General features: G+C 36.9%; 1 protein-coding gene across 1 annotated transcript in view; it reads left to right on the top strand.

Annotated features, from left to right (window-relative positions):
• Positions 1-1431: 1431 nt before the first annotated feature.
• The window catches only part of LOC150096476 (zinc finger protein 385B-like), a 108025-nt gene continuing 93440 nt past the window's right edge, over positions 1432-16016 (top strand). The window contains exons 1-2 of the mRNA XM_090408620.1: positions 1432-1770; positions 8306-8320. Coding sequence (XP_090264746.1) covers positions 1432-1770; positions 8306-8320 — 354 coding nt within the window. The remainder of the gene's footprint in view (positions 1771-8305; positions 8321-16016) is intronic.

The raw sequence follows: 16016 nt of genomic DNA, 5'->3' as shown, positions 1-16016 counted from the left end.
ATTAAAGCAAAAATAACTCATTATACATACTGGAATGAAAGAATATTAGAAGTGCAATTAAAATTAAATAAAGAAATTTTAACAGTTGTTGGAGTGTATGCCCCTGAAGAAGGAAAAGAAGAAGAAAATGATTACTTTTACAAAGATTTACGAGGAATATATGAAAACTTAAATTCAACTTGTTGAAGAATAATCCATTTTCACCCTCGTCATCCTGGCCTCACTGCTAAATATCCACTACTTTCAAATTGTAAAGTCATTTTTCTAAGTTTTGTTATTCTCATTTGATGTTTTCTTCTATCCTTCAAATTGCAGAATTCTTGAAGCACAGCATTAGTGTTACTGCATTGTTAATAGTAAAGCTTGACTAGCAACACATGTCCTGGTAAGGTGAGATCCATAGCACCTCAAGTCTTATCAGAATGATATGAACCCATTTCAATCTTCCTTATATCCACCAACTTGTCAGTAGAAACAGTGAGTTATGCAAATATCATACAATTCTAGTGCCAATTGTCCACTGATGGCAGAATTCTGTACTTTTTTCTTTTCTTTTCTGTAATTCTATTTACCAAAGTGTACTTACACCAAGTTTAGTTGAATTTCATTCGATACATTTTTCACTACAGGGCGCTGAACACCTCCTCTTTAATTATGGTCACCCTGTATATTGGGAAGAGGTGCACTTAACAGTTATAAAGACATTTCAATTGTTTTGTGTGTTAGTTACTGATTATAAGTAGGTGGAAAAAGTGTTTTACACACATGCACAAAAAAAATTCATAAATTATTTGGATTTCTCAAAATCTCTTGCCATCTTTTACAGTGTTATCTTGTTTAAATAGAAATTTTGAATTAAGATTGTGTTGAGCATAGCAAGTGGAATTTGTAATAAGTACATTTTTATGTGGATTTTTTAAAAAAATTCTCAAGAATCTCCAGAGCAAAGTTAGGATTTATTTTGTTGCTTATAATTACTATCACATTGAGTCTTATGATACAAACGGAAAGTATTGTCTCATTTAATCATTGATAAATTTGTTTTCTTTGCTAGATTCAGCAGCTTAACATTGTGTACTGCTTGTAGTGAAGTACTATTTTGCAGATGCCATTGTATATATATTTATCCCTGTAAAATTTGTCTTAATATTTTTCTTATATTTTTCTTAAGAGAGTGAAACTTGTATTTATCAAGATAATTAAATGGATTTTTTTTTTCTAGGATATCCTCGTTCTCATGCATTAAGTGGTACTCCACCATATGCATATCCTCCACCATACAGACCAGTTTCACCTTTTCCTCCCCCTCCACCACCAGAGTTTCGAAGGCCTAGACTCCAACCGATTCGTTCATATGGTCCACCAACCACTATCACTTTTATACCACCTCCACCGCCTCCACCTGTTTCATCCCCTCTTAGAGATTCAGTAATGAGAATCAGGGGAACTACTCGAGTCTTTTTTTCGCCCTACAAGGTACCATCTAGAGGTAGTGCCAAAAAGCAGAAAACCATAAGTGCAGCTAAATCATCTCCAATTCCCCTGCTGCAGTCAAAAAATGGAGATACTACATCAAGTGAAGTCATAATAAACACAGAAGCCAAAGATAACTTTTCACTTTCTTTAGAACAGTCTTTGGAAGATTTGAAAGTTCCACTGGAGCTTATACAACCTCTTTATTGTAAATTATGTGAAACAAAGTTGAATGGCAATCTTCAAGCAAATGCACATTATGAAGGAAAAAACCATGCCAAAAAAGTGCGGCAATACTTAGAACACTTAAGACAGGAAAAAGGGATTAAAGCACCACTTCCACCACTTAATGGAAAAACAGAAGTATGTTGTTTGCTTCTTTCTAGCTAATTGTTTCATATGTAAAGTATTTTTAAATAAGATTTCAAAGAGAACACAAATGATGATGTTATTTAAATTAAAAATTGAAATGTTTTAGTTTTTTTTTTTTTAATTACAAATTGAGTACAAAAGATTTTAAGTTAAACACCATTTTAATTTACCATCATTCCTAGAAAATATTACAAGATTTTAAGCTGAAGCTGAACATTTGCAAAATACTAATATTAAATTATTAAAATGTTTCATATTTTTGATATAATCTATATGAGAAAGTGTTTTGTGAGAACTTTTTCAAAGGGATTTTGTGGTGCGGTAATAAAGAAGCAGTCAAAAAATGTTACCAAACAAGAATTTTATTGTATTGTGCTGCTTAAAAGCAATTATTGTTATCTTTGCTAATGATAACAGTAGAGTCCAGAGCAAGAGTCTACATTGCAACCCTGGAGGATTACTTTATATGCTGTTGCTATTTATTATTATTATTATTATTATTCAGGCCTCCATGGAGTCAAAAGACTCATCGTGGGAGGTCCTTCCTAAGAACATAAAGTCTGTCAAGATTCATCGAGGGGAGGTCCCCCTTAAGAAACACAAAGTCTATCATACTACTCCTTAAACTCATTGACCGTTCTCGCTCTCACCACTCCATCAGACAATGCATTCCATGGTTCAACCACCCTCCACACAAAAAAACCACTCCTCACCCTCTTGCTCACAGTTTCCTTTCGTAACTTCCAGGGACGGCCATTTGTCATCACTCCTTCCCGCTGTTCAACCAAGTGAAAGAACTCCCCAGTGTCAACCCTGTAACCACCTCTCAACAGTTTAAAAGTCTCAATTATCACCTCTCCTTCTTCTATCCACCAAATTCTGCAGTCCACATTCCCTCAGCCGATCCTCATAGCTATCCTTGTACAGTCCTGAAACCATCTTTGTCATCCGTCTTTGTATCCTTTCCACAGTTAATTTATCCCCTTCAAATCCTTGGGACCAATTCTGAGAACAATAGTCGAAGTGTGGTCTGATCAGAGACTTATACAACGGAATGATAACCCTTTTATCTCTGCAGGTCAGTATCCTTCTCATAATTGCAGCAATCCTCTGTGTTACCTTCACCACCTTTGCAATATGTCCCCTAAATTTCACGTTTCTATCAATCATCAACCCCCAGATCTCTTGTCTCCTCTACTTCCTCCAGTATAACTCCTCCCATAGAGAATGCAGCATCCCATCGATGTTTCCCAAACCTCAAGACCTTACATTTTGCTGCATTAAAATGACACCCCCATTCATTTGCCCATCTATTTAGCTTATTCAAATCCTCTTGCAGGGCTACCACATCTGCACTATTACTAATAATCCTTCCCAGCTTTGCATCATCCGCAAACAACTGAATATCCCCTTGTGATCCACTGGCAATGTCATTGATATAAATGTTAAACAATATAGGTCCTAGTACTGAGCCCTGTGGGACCCCACTTGTAACCCTCTGCCTCCTTGAAACTGCTCCACCATACACAACTCTCTGATACCTATCAGACAGCCAATCCTGAATCCAGTTGACCAATCTGACATCCAGACCCATGTGCTGCAACTTAAATATCAGCTTATCATGTGGCACCCTGTCAAATGCCTTCGCTAAGTCTAAGAAAATTGCAGTATATGCCTTTCCCTCATCTAATGTTCTTGTAACTTTATTATAAAAGACTAGCATATTGCTAAAACAAGAATGCCCTTTCACAAATCCATGTTGACTCTGACAGATAACATTACCCTCAACTGCCCAATGCTGTATATGGTCCCCTCACTACTTTCTCCAAGATCTTAACAACTACTGATGACACACAGACTGGCCTATAATTAGACACTTCCAATCTGTTACCAGCCTTATGGAATGGCACTATCTTACTTTCCTTCCATTCCCTGGGCACCTTTCCCGCAGCCAGACTTTCATTGAAAAGCCAGGTTAAAGGCACTGTTCAGTTCCCTAGCACATTCTCTCAAAACTCATGGACCATCCAGTCCCAAAGCTTTATTGATATCCAGAGTACTCAGTATCTGAAACACACTCTCCTCCTGTACCTCTAAACTTCGAACCAGTCCTATCCCTCTAGCATTAAAACTGACTCCTCTAGGATGAAATACTCCAATAAAGTGTTAACTGAACAATTTCACTATGTCCTCTGCATCAGTTACTCTATTCCCATTTTTATCCCACAATATCATTCTTCCACAGTCATTTCTCCTCCTACTGGCCACATAGCTAAAAAATTCCCTAGGATTTTTTTTTGGATCTTAGGGCCAATCTCCTCTCATATTCCACTGCTAAATACTATCTAAGGTTTAAAGTTTAGGATCTTTGGGACTTGAGTACAATATTACCTTTACCAAGAATAAGATTTATAAAAGGAATATTTGTATGAAAAATATTGAAATTCTGTTTTTGAAGGATATCATAAGCTGAGTGGAATGCACTCAATTTAAAACATCTTTAATAGCATTTAATGAAAACATATACATTTTGGTGTTAGCTGATAACATAATAAGGTAAAAAATCTCTAGAAAAAAATTAAACTCCTCTCAAGATGTACAGAAACAATTATTTTTGAAAAAAATAAAATAATAATAATCACAGATGAGAGTAATGTCATACAAGCAATATCTAGCAAGTTTTCTGCATGGATTCAGGTGACTGTTGATGTATAAGGGTGAGAGTGATCATGCTGTGCTTTCTTGGGAAGTATCAATTGCATTGATGCTCTGATTAGAACAGGTTACATGTTGAACTACAAAGCTGGAAATTATGATCAACTTGGAAGAATACTATCTTTGGTCCCATGGTATTAGTTACTGAATGGGAAAAATGTCAGCAATGCATAGGAATCTTTGAAAAAGTGCTTAAATGAGGTGGTATCTGAATGTATCCCTAGTGTTTGCAGTATAAATAGGTTAGGAGTGAGGATGTGCAACCTTATTAAGCAAGAAATCCACAAGAAGAAGATGATGTAAAAAGAATATCATGAGTGAGAGGAGTTATGGAATATATAAAGCTGACTCCAGAAAAGTAACGAGTATTGTGCAGAAAGCTAAATCGGAGTATGAAAGAAAATTGGACATGTAAGCTAAAGGCAATCCAAATTTTGCGGCATAACGGCAAAAAATTTTGTTGTTATGTCGCAAGCAAAAGAAAGAATGAATGGGAAAGAATAACTTTATTGAATGCAGATGGTACTCTAGAGTTTGAAACTAATAAGATTGTTCAGTTAATGAGTGCTCACTTTGCTAAGATATGTCAACCAGGGAGAACCAGGTATATGTACCATGGTGTACAGTGCTACTGCTATATTAGGTAAAGAGTTAGAGGTTCATGAAAATGAGGTTGAAGAGCTGTTGCATAACTTGAATAAGAATTTGTCTATAGGGACAGATGGAACATTAGCCCATTTACTATTCATCTCATATTTTATAACAATGTTATGGCTGAGTTGGATAAGGGGAATGGATATACTATGATAATGTTGGATTTTTCTAAGGCATTCGGCAGGATACCACACGAAACGCCATTGCTTAAACTGGAGAATATGGGATTAGAATATAAACAATTGACTTGGATCAGGGGATGGATGACAGACAGATATCAAAAAGTGGTTTACAGTGGGTGTAAATCTGCCAGATATAAGGTGACCAGGGGTGTACTCAGAGTTCAGTCATTGGATCATTATTGTTCAATCTATACATTAACTACATCAGGCAGGTGTGCAATTGTTTGCCGATGATGCAAAGATAGACAGGGCAATCAGGAATGCTACTGATATTCAGCACTTACAAATGATTTGAATAGTCTGGAAATTTAGGCAAATGAAATGGCTATCAGTTTAATGTTAGTAAGTGTAAAGTTATGCACTTTGGTGTGATGAGATTTCCAGCAGCATATTATATTAGCAGGGTTATGACTACAAGAAACTGAGGAGGCAAGTGATCTTGGCATATTGCTGGATAGAAATTTGAAGTTCGAAGGTCACATAGCAAATGTTGCAAATACAACTCAGAAGATAATTGCAATGTTGAAGCACACCTTGACGTTTAAGGAAGTCAATTTTCCTCTTTATAAGGCTTTGATAAGACTATACATAGATTATTGTGTGCAGATTTGGTCTCCTGGATTCCAAGGGAATAAAGAAACTGTGAGAAGTGTACAAAGATTTTATCCGGATTATGGGATTTAGATTATGAGAATAGATTGTGAGTATGTGGATTGCAGACTCTGGTTAACAGGAGAAAGAGGGGTGATATCATAGAGGTCGATGAACTTTTGAATGAGTGTTATAGGATATCAAATGATATCAACCTTCCATATAACAAATTTTTTGTTATATGGAAGGTTGGGAGAGAACATGAGGGCATCCATGGAAGTTAAGTTTATTCACAATCAAGAAAGGGGTAAGAGCTAGGTTTTTTTCCGAGAGAGCATTGAGTGAGTAGAATAATTTGCTCTTAGGGGTAGTGAGTGCATCTAGTGTAAATGAATTTAAGGGAAGGTATGATAGCTGGTTTGGGTGATTTATAGCCTCCCTCAGTGAGTCCTTGACTCTCTGGAGGTTAATAATATCAGTTGCTTTAATATCATTTTTATTTTAGGTGTTCATCAGAACTTTCCAGACCCTCCTCATACAGTGGTATACTTAGATTTTGCATAAGCTTTTGATAGACTGCCACACAACAAACTGTTAAATATACTGAAACAGATGGGACTAGTTTGTTGGATCAGTGACTTGCTGTCAGATAGGCATCAGATAGGAATACAGTATCCTGAAAGAGAATCACTAGTGGTGTTCTGCAGCCATTGTTATTCAGTTTGTATATTAATGATATTAGGATGGGTTTAACTGGTGATATGCAACTGTTTGTGTTGATGGAAAACCGGGGAGAGAAATGCAGATTGAAGCAGATATTATGGCCTTGCAGGAGGATTTAAATAGATTGTATGAGCAGGCAACAGTATGGAACAGTCAGTTTAATATTGCAAAGTGTAAGGTTTTGAAATTTTGTAAGCAACGATGGGATGCAAAGTATTCACTTGGTGGGGAAAGTTTAAAGGAGGCAGAGGAGATGAGAGGTCTGGGAGTGGTGGTGGACAAGAACCTGAAATTCAGTGGCACATTGCACAAGTTATGAAGTTGTCACAATAGATAATGGCAATGATGAGGAGGACCTTCACCTGCAGAAATAAAGAAATTATGATCCCATTGTATAAGTTTTTGATCAGGTCTCATATCGATTAATATGTACAGATTTGGTTACCAGGTTTTCTGGGCTGTAGATCACTGGAGTATACATTTTGTTTTGCCATTAAAATAAGAAGAGTGAAAACAGATTAAACCATCTTCCTGTACTTCCTTCAATTCAACAGTTAGAATTGAAGGAAGTACAGGAAGATGATTTAATGCTAAATCTGGTGTGAGACATGGATGTACATTATCTCCTCTGTTATTCATTATCTATATGGATCACATTATGAAGGAATGTGGTATTAAACATGATATCAAAATTAGAGATGTTAATTATTATTATTATTATTCATGACACCTCCAAGGAGTCCGAAGACTCATCGCGGGAGGACACCTACTGTACAACTCCCTGTCTCCACTACTACCGAACCTCTACTATCAATCAACTACATCGGCACCATCTACCACCCACCACCACAAGTTTTTTTTTTTTTTCAGTAAATTGCGTGTGTTCTGAAGGGCCGATTTGTCTGTATCCTGGATGAAAAACCTGAGTTTCCGGAAGAAAAAAACCCTGCCACCTCCGTATGAGATCAGCTAACTCACCTTCAATTGAAATGTCAGCTCTTTGCTTTATGCTGATGATGTTATACTTCTAAATAAATCTGCTACAAGTCTGCAGGATTCCCTGACTAAATTTGGTGACTGTTATAATAGATATGGTATGAAGGTCAGCAATAAAAACACAAAGACAATGAATATAGGCAGAATCGTTGAAAATGTTAACTGCTTTGCGAACGGAGAACTTGTGGAACAAGTAAAACATTTCAGCTACTTAGGCACAATTTTTAGCGAAGATGGTAAATTAAATATGGAAATAGACAACAGATATGGTTGGCATGGCTTCCTACTATGCCAGGAAGCCAATTGAATAAATTCGTATGGAATAAGAGAGAAATTAGCTGGAATGCTAAATTAGCTATATACAAGACAGTGTTCAAACCAATTTTAACTTATGGATCTGAGAGCTGGGTCAGAAGTAAAACACTTGACCAAAGACTAGAGACTGCAGGTATGAGAGTCCTGAGAAAGATTAGAGGCGTGAACAGATGGCATCAATGGCAATATGTCATTAAAAACGAGGATATTAGGAAAGAACTTGACATTGTCAGCATCCAGGAATGCGTTAACAGAGCTAATCTCAGGTGGTATGGTCACTTAAACAGAATGGGCGAGGAAAGATTAGCAAAGCAAGTGTTCTCTGCCAGGTTGGCAGCAAAATGACCCACAGGAAGACCAAGATATCAGTGGATTGATACAGTACAAAGTGCCTTAGATGATAGAAATATAAGATCTGATAATGATGGAGTCTTGAAAAGTAACAGACTGATTTTAGGAAAATTGTGGATAGGAAGTTAGTAATGATGTAAATTTTTCATGTAGTACTGTCATAGCCTGTACACCCTTTGATGGTACATTTGCACTGTTTTCATGATGATGAAAACAGTGCAAATCCATGTAAGAAAGGACACTTCTTAATAATGACACAATGATGTCAAAATAGTTTACAAGAATTTTGGAATTGGGAAAATTTTTCAACAAAATAAGAAGCAGTTGCAGAAAAATTTTTCACTCTTACAAAAAGTGAATTATAATTGACAAGAAATTATATGCTTGTTTAATCCTATTCTCATGTGTAGAAACCATGTATAATCAAACATGGTTTCTGTATTAAAAATGTTGAAAGTTTATTTTGCACTTGGTTAGACTATAATAAATTTAGTTTAATCCTTTATCCAAGTGTAGGCAAACAAAGTTTGCGCCTGAAAATATCTTCAGGACTGAGGCAAGGTGGTACATCTGTTGGCAACTCGGAGCAAAGGTGGACCAAGATATCATCACTCCTATCTCAGTATCTCCCATAATGCAAAACACATCTCCTTGCGGATATGTATAATGTTATGCATTAAGGGGAAGGGCCACTTCCCAGACCGGTTTTGACTTTATTGAGGTCTCGTCAGTGGGAGCCAGGTCCAGAGGCAGAGATACCAAGGCAGAAGCAATGGAGAGGTCATCTTTACCTATAGGAGCTGCCAAAAGGTGTGCCACCTTATTTTTAAATTACTCTGGATTTAGAGAAAGATGTTGAAAGTTTATTTTTCACTTGGTTAGACTATAAAAAATTTAGTTTAATCCTTTATCCAAGTGTGAGCAAACAAAGTTTGCTCCTGAAAGTATCTTCAGGACTGTGGAAAAGTAGTGCAATACCTGGCAACTCGGAGCAAAGGTGGACCAAGCTATCATCACTCCTATCTCAGTATCTCCCATAATGCAAAACACATCTCAATAAAGGTCAAAACTGGTCTGGGTAGTGGCCCTTCCTTTAATGCATAACATTACACATATTAGCAAGGAGATGTGTTTTGCATTATGGGAGATACTGAGATAGGAGCGATGATAGCTTGGTCCACCTTTGCTCCGAGTTTCCTGGTGTTACACTACCTTTCCTCAGTCCTGAAGATACTTTCAGGTGCAAACTTTGTTTGCTCACATTTGGATAAAGGATTAAACTAAATTTATTACTTAAATTATTTAAATTATACATATTTGGTCGTTTTATAATAGAAATACAATTTTATTAATACAGACCAGTTTACAATAAATCTTATATTAAAATCTACCAATTTCGTCAGCAAACTGTCTGACTTTTTCAAGGCATTTACGGAGATATGAAAACTAGTAAATGCAAATTGAAAGGAACATAAAAAACATTGTAAACCAACTAGTAGCTAAGGTTACACGTTCGCATGACAGAGAGGACTTATTGTTCTTATTCATTATCATGCATGCATGTTTGTTGTAAACGTGTAATGTGATTACTGGCTAGCTGTAGTTCAAATTGTTTGAGAGAGAGGATCAGGTTTTTCCACAAACTGTTTAGAATTACACCCTGATTTCTGTTAAGGTTTCCACCGGTTATTGACACTATTGTGGCTTCCTTAAATAAATGATGCCTGTAGTCGTCATCGACTTTATTGTAATAATTGTAATTTAGAAATACAATTTAATAAAACTGTATTTCTAATTTATTACTGTATGAAATATCTTTGCAACTAGGCTACTTGTGTATAGTGTGTGTTGACTTCACTTGCCTTAGTATCCCACAAAGGTTGGTGACATAAATGAACCCTAGCTATCAGAGTCAGGTATTGTAACTGTAATTGAGTATAAAAATTATAATTCTAGGAAAGGCAGAAGAGATAGGAGGAAGGGGGAGGAATATTACTAATGTTATCTGATGATAAGTTTCTATCCTAACCTTTGGTTAAGATAGAAACTCATGAAAGCAATAATTGTAATAATGTCCCTTGTAGCAGTGAGCTTGAGACTATCTGATATGAAGTGGATGCTAACAGAATGAAATATATTGTAGTGTATATATTTCATTACAATGCAATATATTTCATTCTGTTAGCATGAAAGAAAGAAAGAAAGAAAGAAATATATTGTAGTGTTAAATCTTTAAATAGTCTGTACCATTTATCTTATATTTATCAACTGCACAGTTATTCTGTTCTTCACATTGCTCTCTCTCTATATACACAACCTTTTAGTTATAGCCAATCATGGAGCGTAAGATAATAATATATTATAAAAAATAAATAAAAATAAAATAAATCAGCTTACGCCTTTTTATTCCCGTATACGGGAGTAGGCGAGGCCATTTAGCCCTATCTAACTTTTGGAGACTGAGTGGGCAGTTCAATCTCCTCTGGTACCAATCAGAGATAGATGGCCCAAGGCTATCACTAATTAAGCGGTACACAGTGAAGAGAGACGGCTCAAATGTGCCGCCATCCCGTGGTCCCTAACCCTAACACAATATATTTAATGTCTGAAATAATGTGGGTTCTACGGTCGATTTTCTTGAGTTTATGGGACGAAAAACCCGAGTTTCCGGGAGGAAAAACCCGCTTGCCCATGCCAGAGATCGACTAACTCGGGAACCGGTCGAAAAGAGGCTTAGAAAAATTTCCTCTAGTTGCCGACTAGACTCGAAACCAAGTCTTCCTTCGTGCGGTCCAGCATCGTGGTGTGCAAACGCCACATCCACTGAGCTACACAGGCTCTATATAATAATATATTATATATAATTTTATTTTAGTTGGCTGTTTGACTTCATGCTGATTTTGACTTCAAAATCAGATTGTGTTTTGCCAAAGAAATGAAGCTCAAATATATAAAAATAATTAAACTACTTACTGTAAGCATACAAGTGTATATAATAGATACAAATTCTATTCAATAAATTCAACAGAAAACCACCTCAGTATTATTTCCAAGAAATATGGTGAACTCAGCAAATTTTATTATTATTATTATTATTATTATTATTATTCAGGCCTCCATGGAGTCAAAAGACTCATCATGGGAGGTCCTTTCTAAGAAACACAAGTCTATCAAGACTCATCGAGAGAGGTCCCTCCTAGGAAACACAGTCTATCAAGACTCATCGAGAGAGGTCCCTCCTAGGAAACACAGAGTCTATCATACCACTCCTTAAATGCATTAACCGTTCTCGCTCCCACCACTCCATCAGACAATGCATTCCATGGTTCAATCACCCTCCATGCAAAGAAACCACCTCACCCTCTTTCTCACAGTTTCCTTTTGTAACTTCCAGGGATGGCCCCTTGTCATGTCTTCTTCCTGCTGTTCAACCAAGCGAAAGAACTCCCCAGTGTCAACCTTGTAACCATCTCTCAACAGTTTAAAAGTCTCAATCATATCACCTCTCCTCCTCCTATACACCAAACTCTGTAGTCTACACTCCCTCAGCCGATCCTCATAACTAACATTGAGTTATGAGGATCGGCAAATTGTTCTCAGATCTGGTCCCTAGGATTTGAAGGGGATAAATCCTGGGTCCAGATCTGGGAACAATAGTGTAAGTGTGGTCTGATCAGAGTCTTATACAATGGAATGATAACCCTTTTATCTCTGCAGGTCAGTGGCCTTCTCATTATTGCAGCAATCCTCTGTGTTAACTTCACTGCCTTTGCAATGGTAGTGAAGTTAACACAGAGGATTGCTAAATTTCAGGTTTCTATCAATCATCAATCGCAGATCTCTTGTGTCCCCTATTTCCTCCAGTTTAACTCCTCCCATAGAGTATGCAACATCCCATCGATGTGTCCCAAACCTCAAGACCTTACATTTTGCTGCATTAAACCGATATCCCCCATTCATTTGCCTATCTATCTAGCTTATTCAAATCCTCTTGCAGAGCTACCACATCTGCACTATTACTAATAACCCTTCCCAGCTTCGCATGATTCGCAAACAACTGAATTTCCCTTTACAATCCACGGACAATGTCATTGATATAAAGGTTAAACAATATAGGTCCCAGTACTGAGCCCTGTGGAACTCCACTTGTAACCTTCTATTTGGTCTCGACATCTGGCCAAAACGGGGTTTATTGGCAAATGATGGATATCATACCTGGCAGGAGAAGAAATGGGTCTTCTCAGGTCATTAACCTATAAAATCCGCCATATGGATAATGAGGATGGGATTCCAAGTATTGGAGAAAATAGGAATAAAATAAGATGTCCAGAAGAGAATAAGATAGAAACTATACTAGTGGCAACTTGGAACTTAAGAACAATGTGGAGAACTGGAAGAAAGAAATGGAGAGGAATAAATTGGATGTGGTTGGTCTAAGTCAAGTTAGAAGGGAAGATATAGGAGATTTTGAAAGTGATGGTTATAGAATTATATATTCCTGTAGAACATGGGGAAAAAATTGAATATTATTTGTGGTGAATGAAAAGGTTAAAAATACAGTAGAAAAAACAATATATAAAAGTGACATGGTGATTATGATTAAACTGAAAGCAAAGCCTGTGGACATAATGATTATACAGATATACAGGGTGTTCGGGATAAATTTGACATATTTATAATTAATTATATTTTTCCGTAAGTTACGTGTATTAACACACACTTCTCTTCATTTAAAAGTTTGGACCCTTCTTCATTCATATACAAGATGTCAGAAAGGATGGATAGCTGGAACCCACCTGAATCATGGAAGAGAATAACTTGTATCATGATGATTCGTGCCCGCCATCAAAATAAGGATATTACGACTGCTGCCCAATGCTCCCTGAATACAGTAAAAACAATCAGGCATGAACTAGAGACTTGCAATGGTGACTACGAGGATGTAGCAAGAAGAAAGATCCCTAGCAGACGATCTGATTGCGTTCGTACAGCAGAATTCCTCGCAAATCTGCAGGAACAGGTGTTGAAGAACCCTGGCATTGGAATTCGGGCTTTGTTCGTGGAGTTGCTAACTGTAGTCAAGCCCTGGATAACAAGGGTAGCCAATGGTAGGCCGTATGTATGGCAGCAGGATTCGGCCCCTTGCCACACCTCTGGGAAAAGTCAAAAATGGTTGTCTGAAAATTTCTACGACTTCACCAGTCCAAATGTTTGGCCTCCAAACTCCCCAGACCTTAACCCCATGGATTATTTTGTATGGGGCGCAGTTGAAAAAGACACCAATCGCACTTCCAGTAATACAAAAGCCCAGTTAATGGATAAAATTAAAACAGTTTTTGCGGCCCTTCCCAGGGAGACTGTAGCATCAGCTTGTTCGAGGTTCCGAAGCAGAATTGAAGCTGTGATCGATGCTAATGGTGGTTATTTTGAGTAAATCTTGTTGATAGTATTGTAATTAACTCTGCCTGTAATGTTTTTTTGTCAATTCATTAAATTTAATAGATACAAAGAAGATTTTCTTTTTCCTTACGAAACTGTCAAATTTATCCCGAACACCCTGTATATGCCCACAAGTGACAATGATGAAAATGAAGTAGAAGAAATATATAATCAAATAGAAGAGATAATGTAATAAGACAGAACTAAAATGTGTACCATCTGGATAGGAGACTGGAATGCACAGTGGTATGCGAAAAGGTAGAGAAGGGAATAACAGGAAGATATTACCTTGGAAAAAGGAATGAGAGAGGTGAAAGACATAGAGTTTTGTAAAAGACACAGACTAATTATTGGTAATACTTGATTCAAACTTCCAAAGAGAAGAAGATATACATGTAAAATACCGGGAGATATCGCAAGATACCAGATTGATTATATGTTAATGCAAAACAGGTATAGAAACAGTGTAAAAAGGATATCAACATATCCAGGAGCTGATATTGACTCAGACCATAATTTACTTGTTATGGAATTAAGAATACGATTTAAGAAAATAAACAAAGGTAAAAGCAAGAAAAGGTGGAACCTAGAAAAACTCAAAGGAGATGTGGGTAAGAAATTCAGAAAAGAATTGCAGAATAAAATAAGAAACACAGAAGATATATTTGAAGGGACTATTGATGTGGCCAACATCTTAATCCATTCTAAGCCTCCCAAAAATTATATCCCACATAAATAAATCATGGCTCTAAAAGAGCTACACAATAATAACCACATTACCATAACCAAATCAGACAAAGGAAACGCAACTGTGGTGATGGATACAACAGAATATGAAAGCAAAATGCATGCACTTCTCCAAGACCAGTCAACATATCAAATTATAGATCGGGATCCCTCCAAATTACAAAAGAATAAGGTGTTCAAATTATTGAACAAAGTCACTTCCTGGCCTGAAGAAATAGTCAACAAACTCAAGCCTTTCCACGTTAAAATACCCAGGATTTATGGAGCTCCAAAAATTCATAAACAAGGTAGACCTTTATGCCCTATTGGGGAGAGTATAAACAATCTTGCATGTAAACTTGCTAAACATTTAGCCAAACTACTAGCCACTTTCACAAACAATTCTCCCTAAAAAGTATTTTAGAAAACCATACCTTAAAAAGTTCAGACTTAATGGAGAGTTTTGATATCACCTCACTCTTCACGAATGTACCTTTAACTGAAACCCTTAATTTACTAAATTCACAGTTTCCTCCTGATATATTTCAGCTGTTTAAATTCACAGTACAGGCAGGTTAATTTAGGCTATGTTGATGATGTGTTTGCTATTTGACCACATGGCCCAGACACATTGAATACATTTTTAGTGCATCGAAATAGTCAGCACCAAAAAATCCACTTTACATTGGAACTAGAAGCCAATGACTGTCTGCCCTTCCTGGACATGCTAATCACACATCTTCCAGCAGGTTCTTTATCATTCTCCGTTTATAGAAAACTCACACATACAGGGAGATATTTACACAAACAATCACACCATCACCCATCTCAACAATATGGCATTCTAAAAACACTAACCCATAGAGCTGGAGCAATTTGTTCCAATGACATTGCTCTCGCTGTTGAACTTTTTCATCTACGTCACACTTTCCTGACCAATGGCTATAATCCCCATCAGGTAGATAAAATACTAAATGCTCCCCAGAAATCCCCCCCCCCCACTGTCTACTGTCACCATCCCATACATTTAAGGCACATCTGAAAAGATATCTAGAGTGCTTAACAAACACCAACTATGCACCATATTTAAACCTTATGTGAAATTGGCAACTCTCATCCGTTCACCTAAGGACAGATTCTCTCCTTTATCACATCCAGAAGTCTATAAAGTGCCCTGTTCATGTCATCGAGCCTACTATGGAGACAGGAAGAACTGTGGACATCCACCTCAGTGAACACAAAAAATATATCTGGCACTTTCGCTATGGCAAGTCAGGTCTAGCAGACCATACTCTGGATACCCATGCACACAGGATCAATTGGAAAAAAACAGAAGTGCTGCACAGAGCTTTTACAAGTCAGAGAGGTTGTTCCTGGAATCAACAGAAGCCTTGAAACATATTCCAAACCTCAACAAGTATTGCTGTATAAATCTACTAAAGATTTGGGAGACAGTCATCCTAAGACCAAATTAATACT

The sequence above is a fragment of the Typopeltis vanoorti genome, chromosome 18 (assembly GCF_054136105.1).
Source record: "Typopeltis vanoorti isolate ZY-2024b chromosome 18, IOZ_Tvanoo_1.0, whole genome shotgun sequence".
Classification (NCBI taxonomy): Eukaryota; Metazoa; Arthropoda; class Arachnida; order Uropygi; family Thelyphonidae; genus Typopeltis; species Typopeltis vanoorti.
This window is presented reverse-complemented; position numbering and strand designations above follow the sequence as displayed.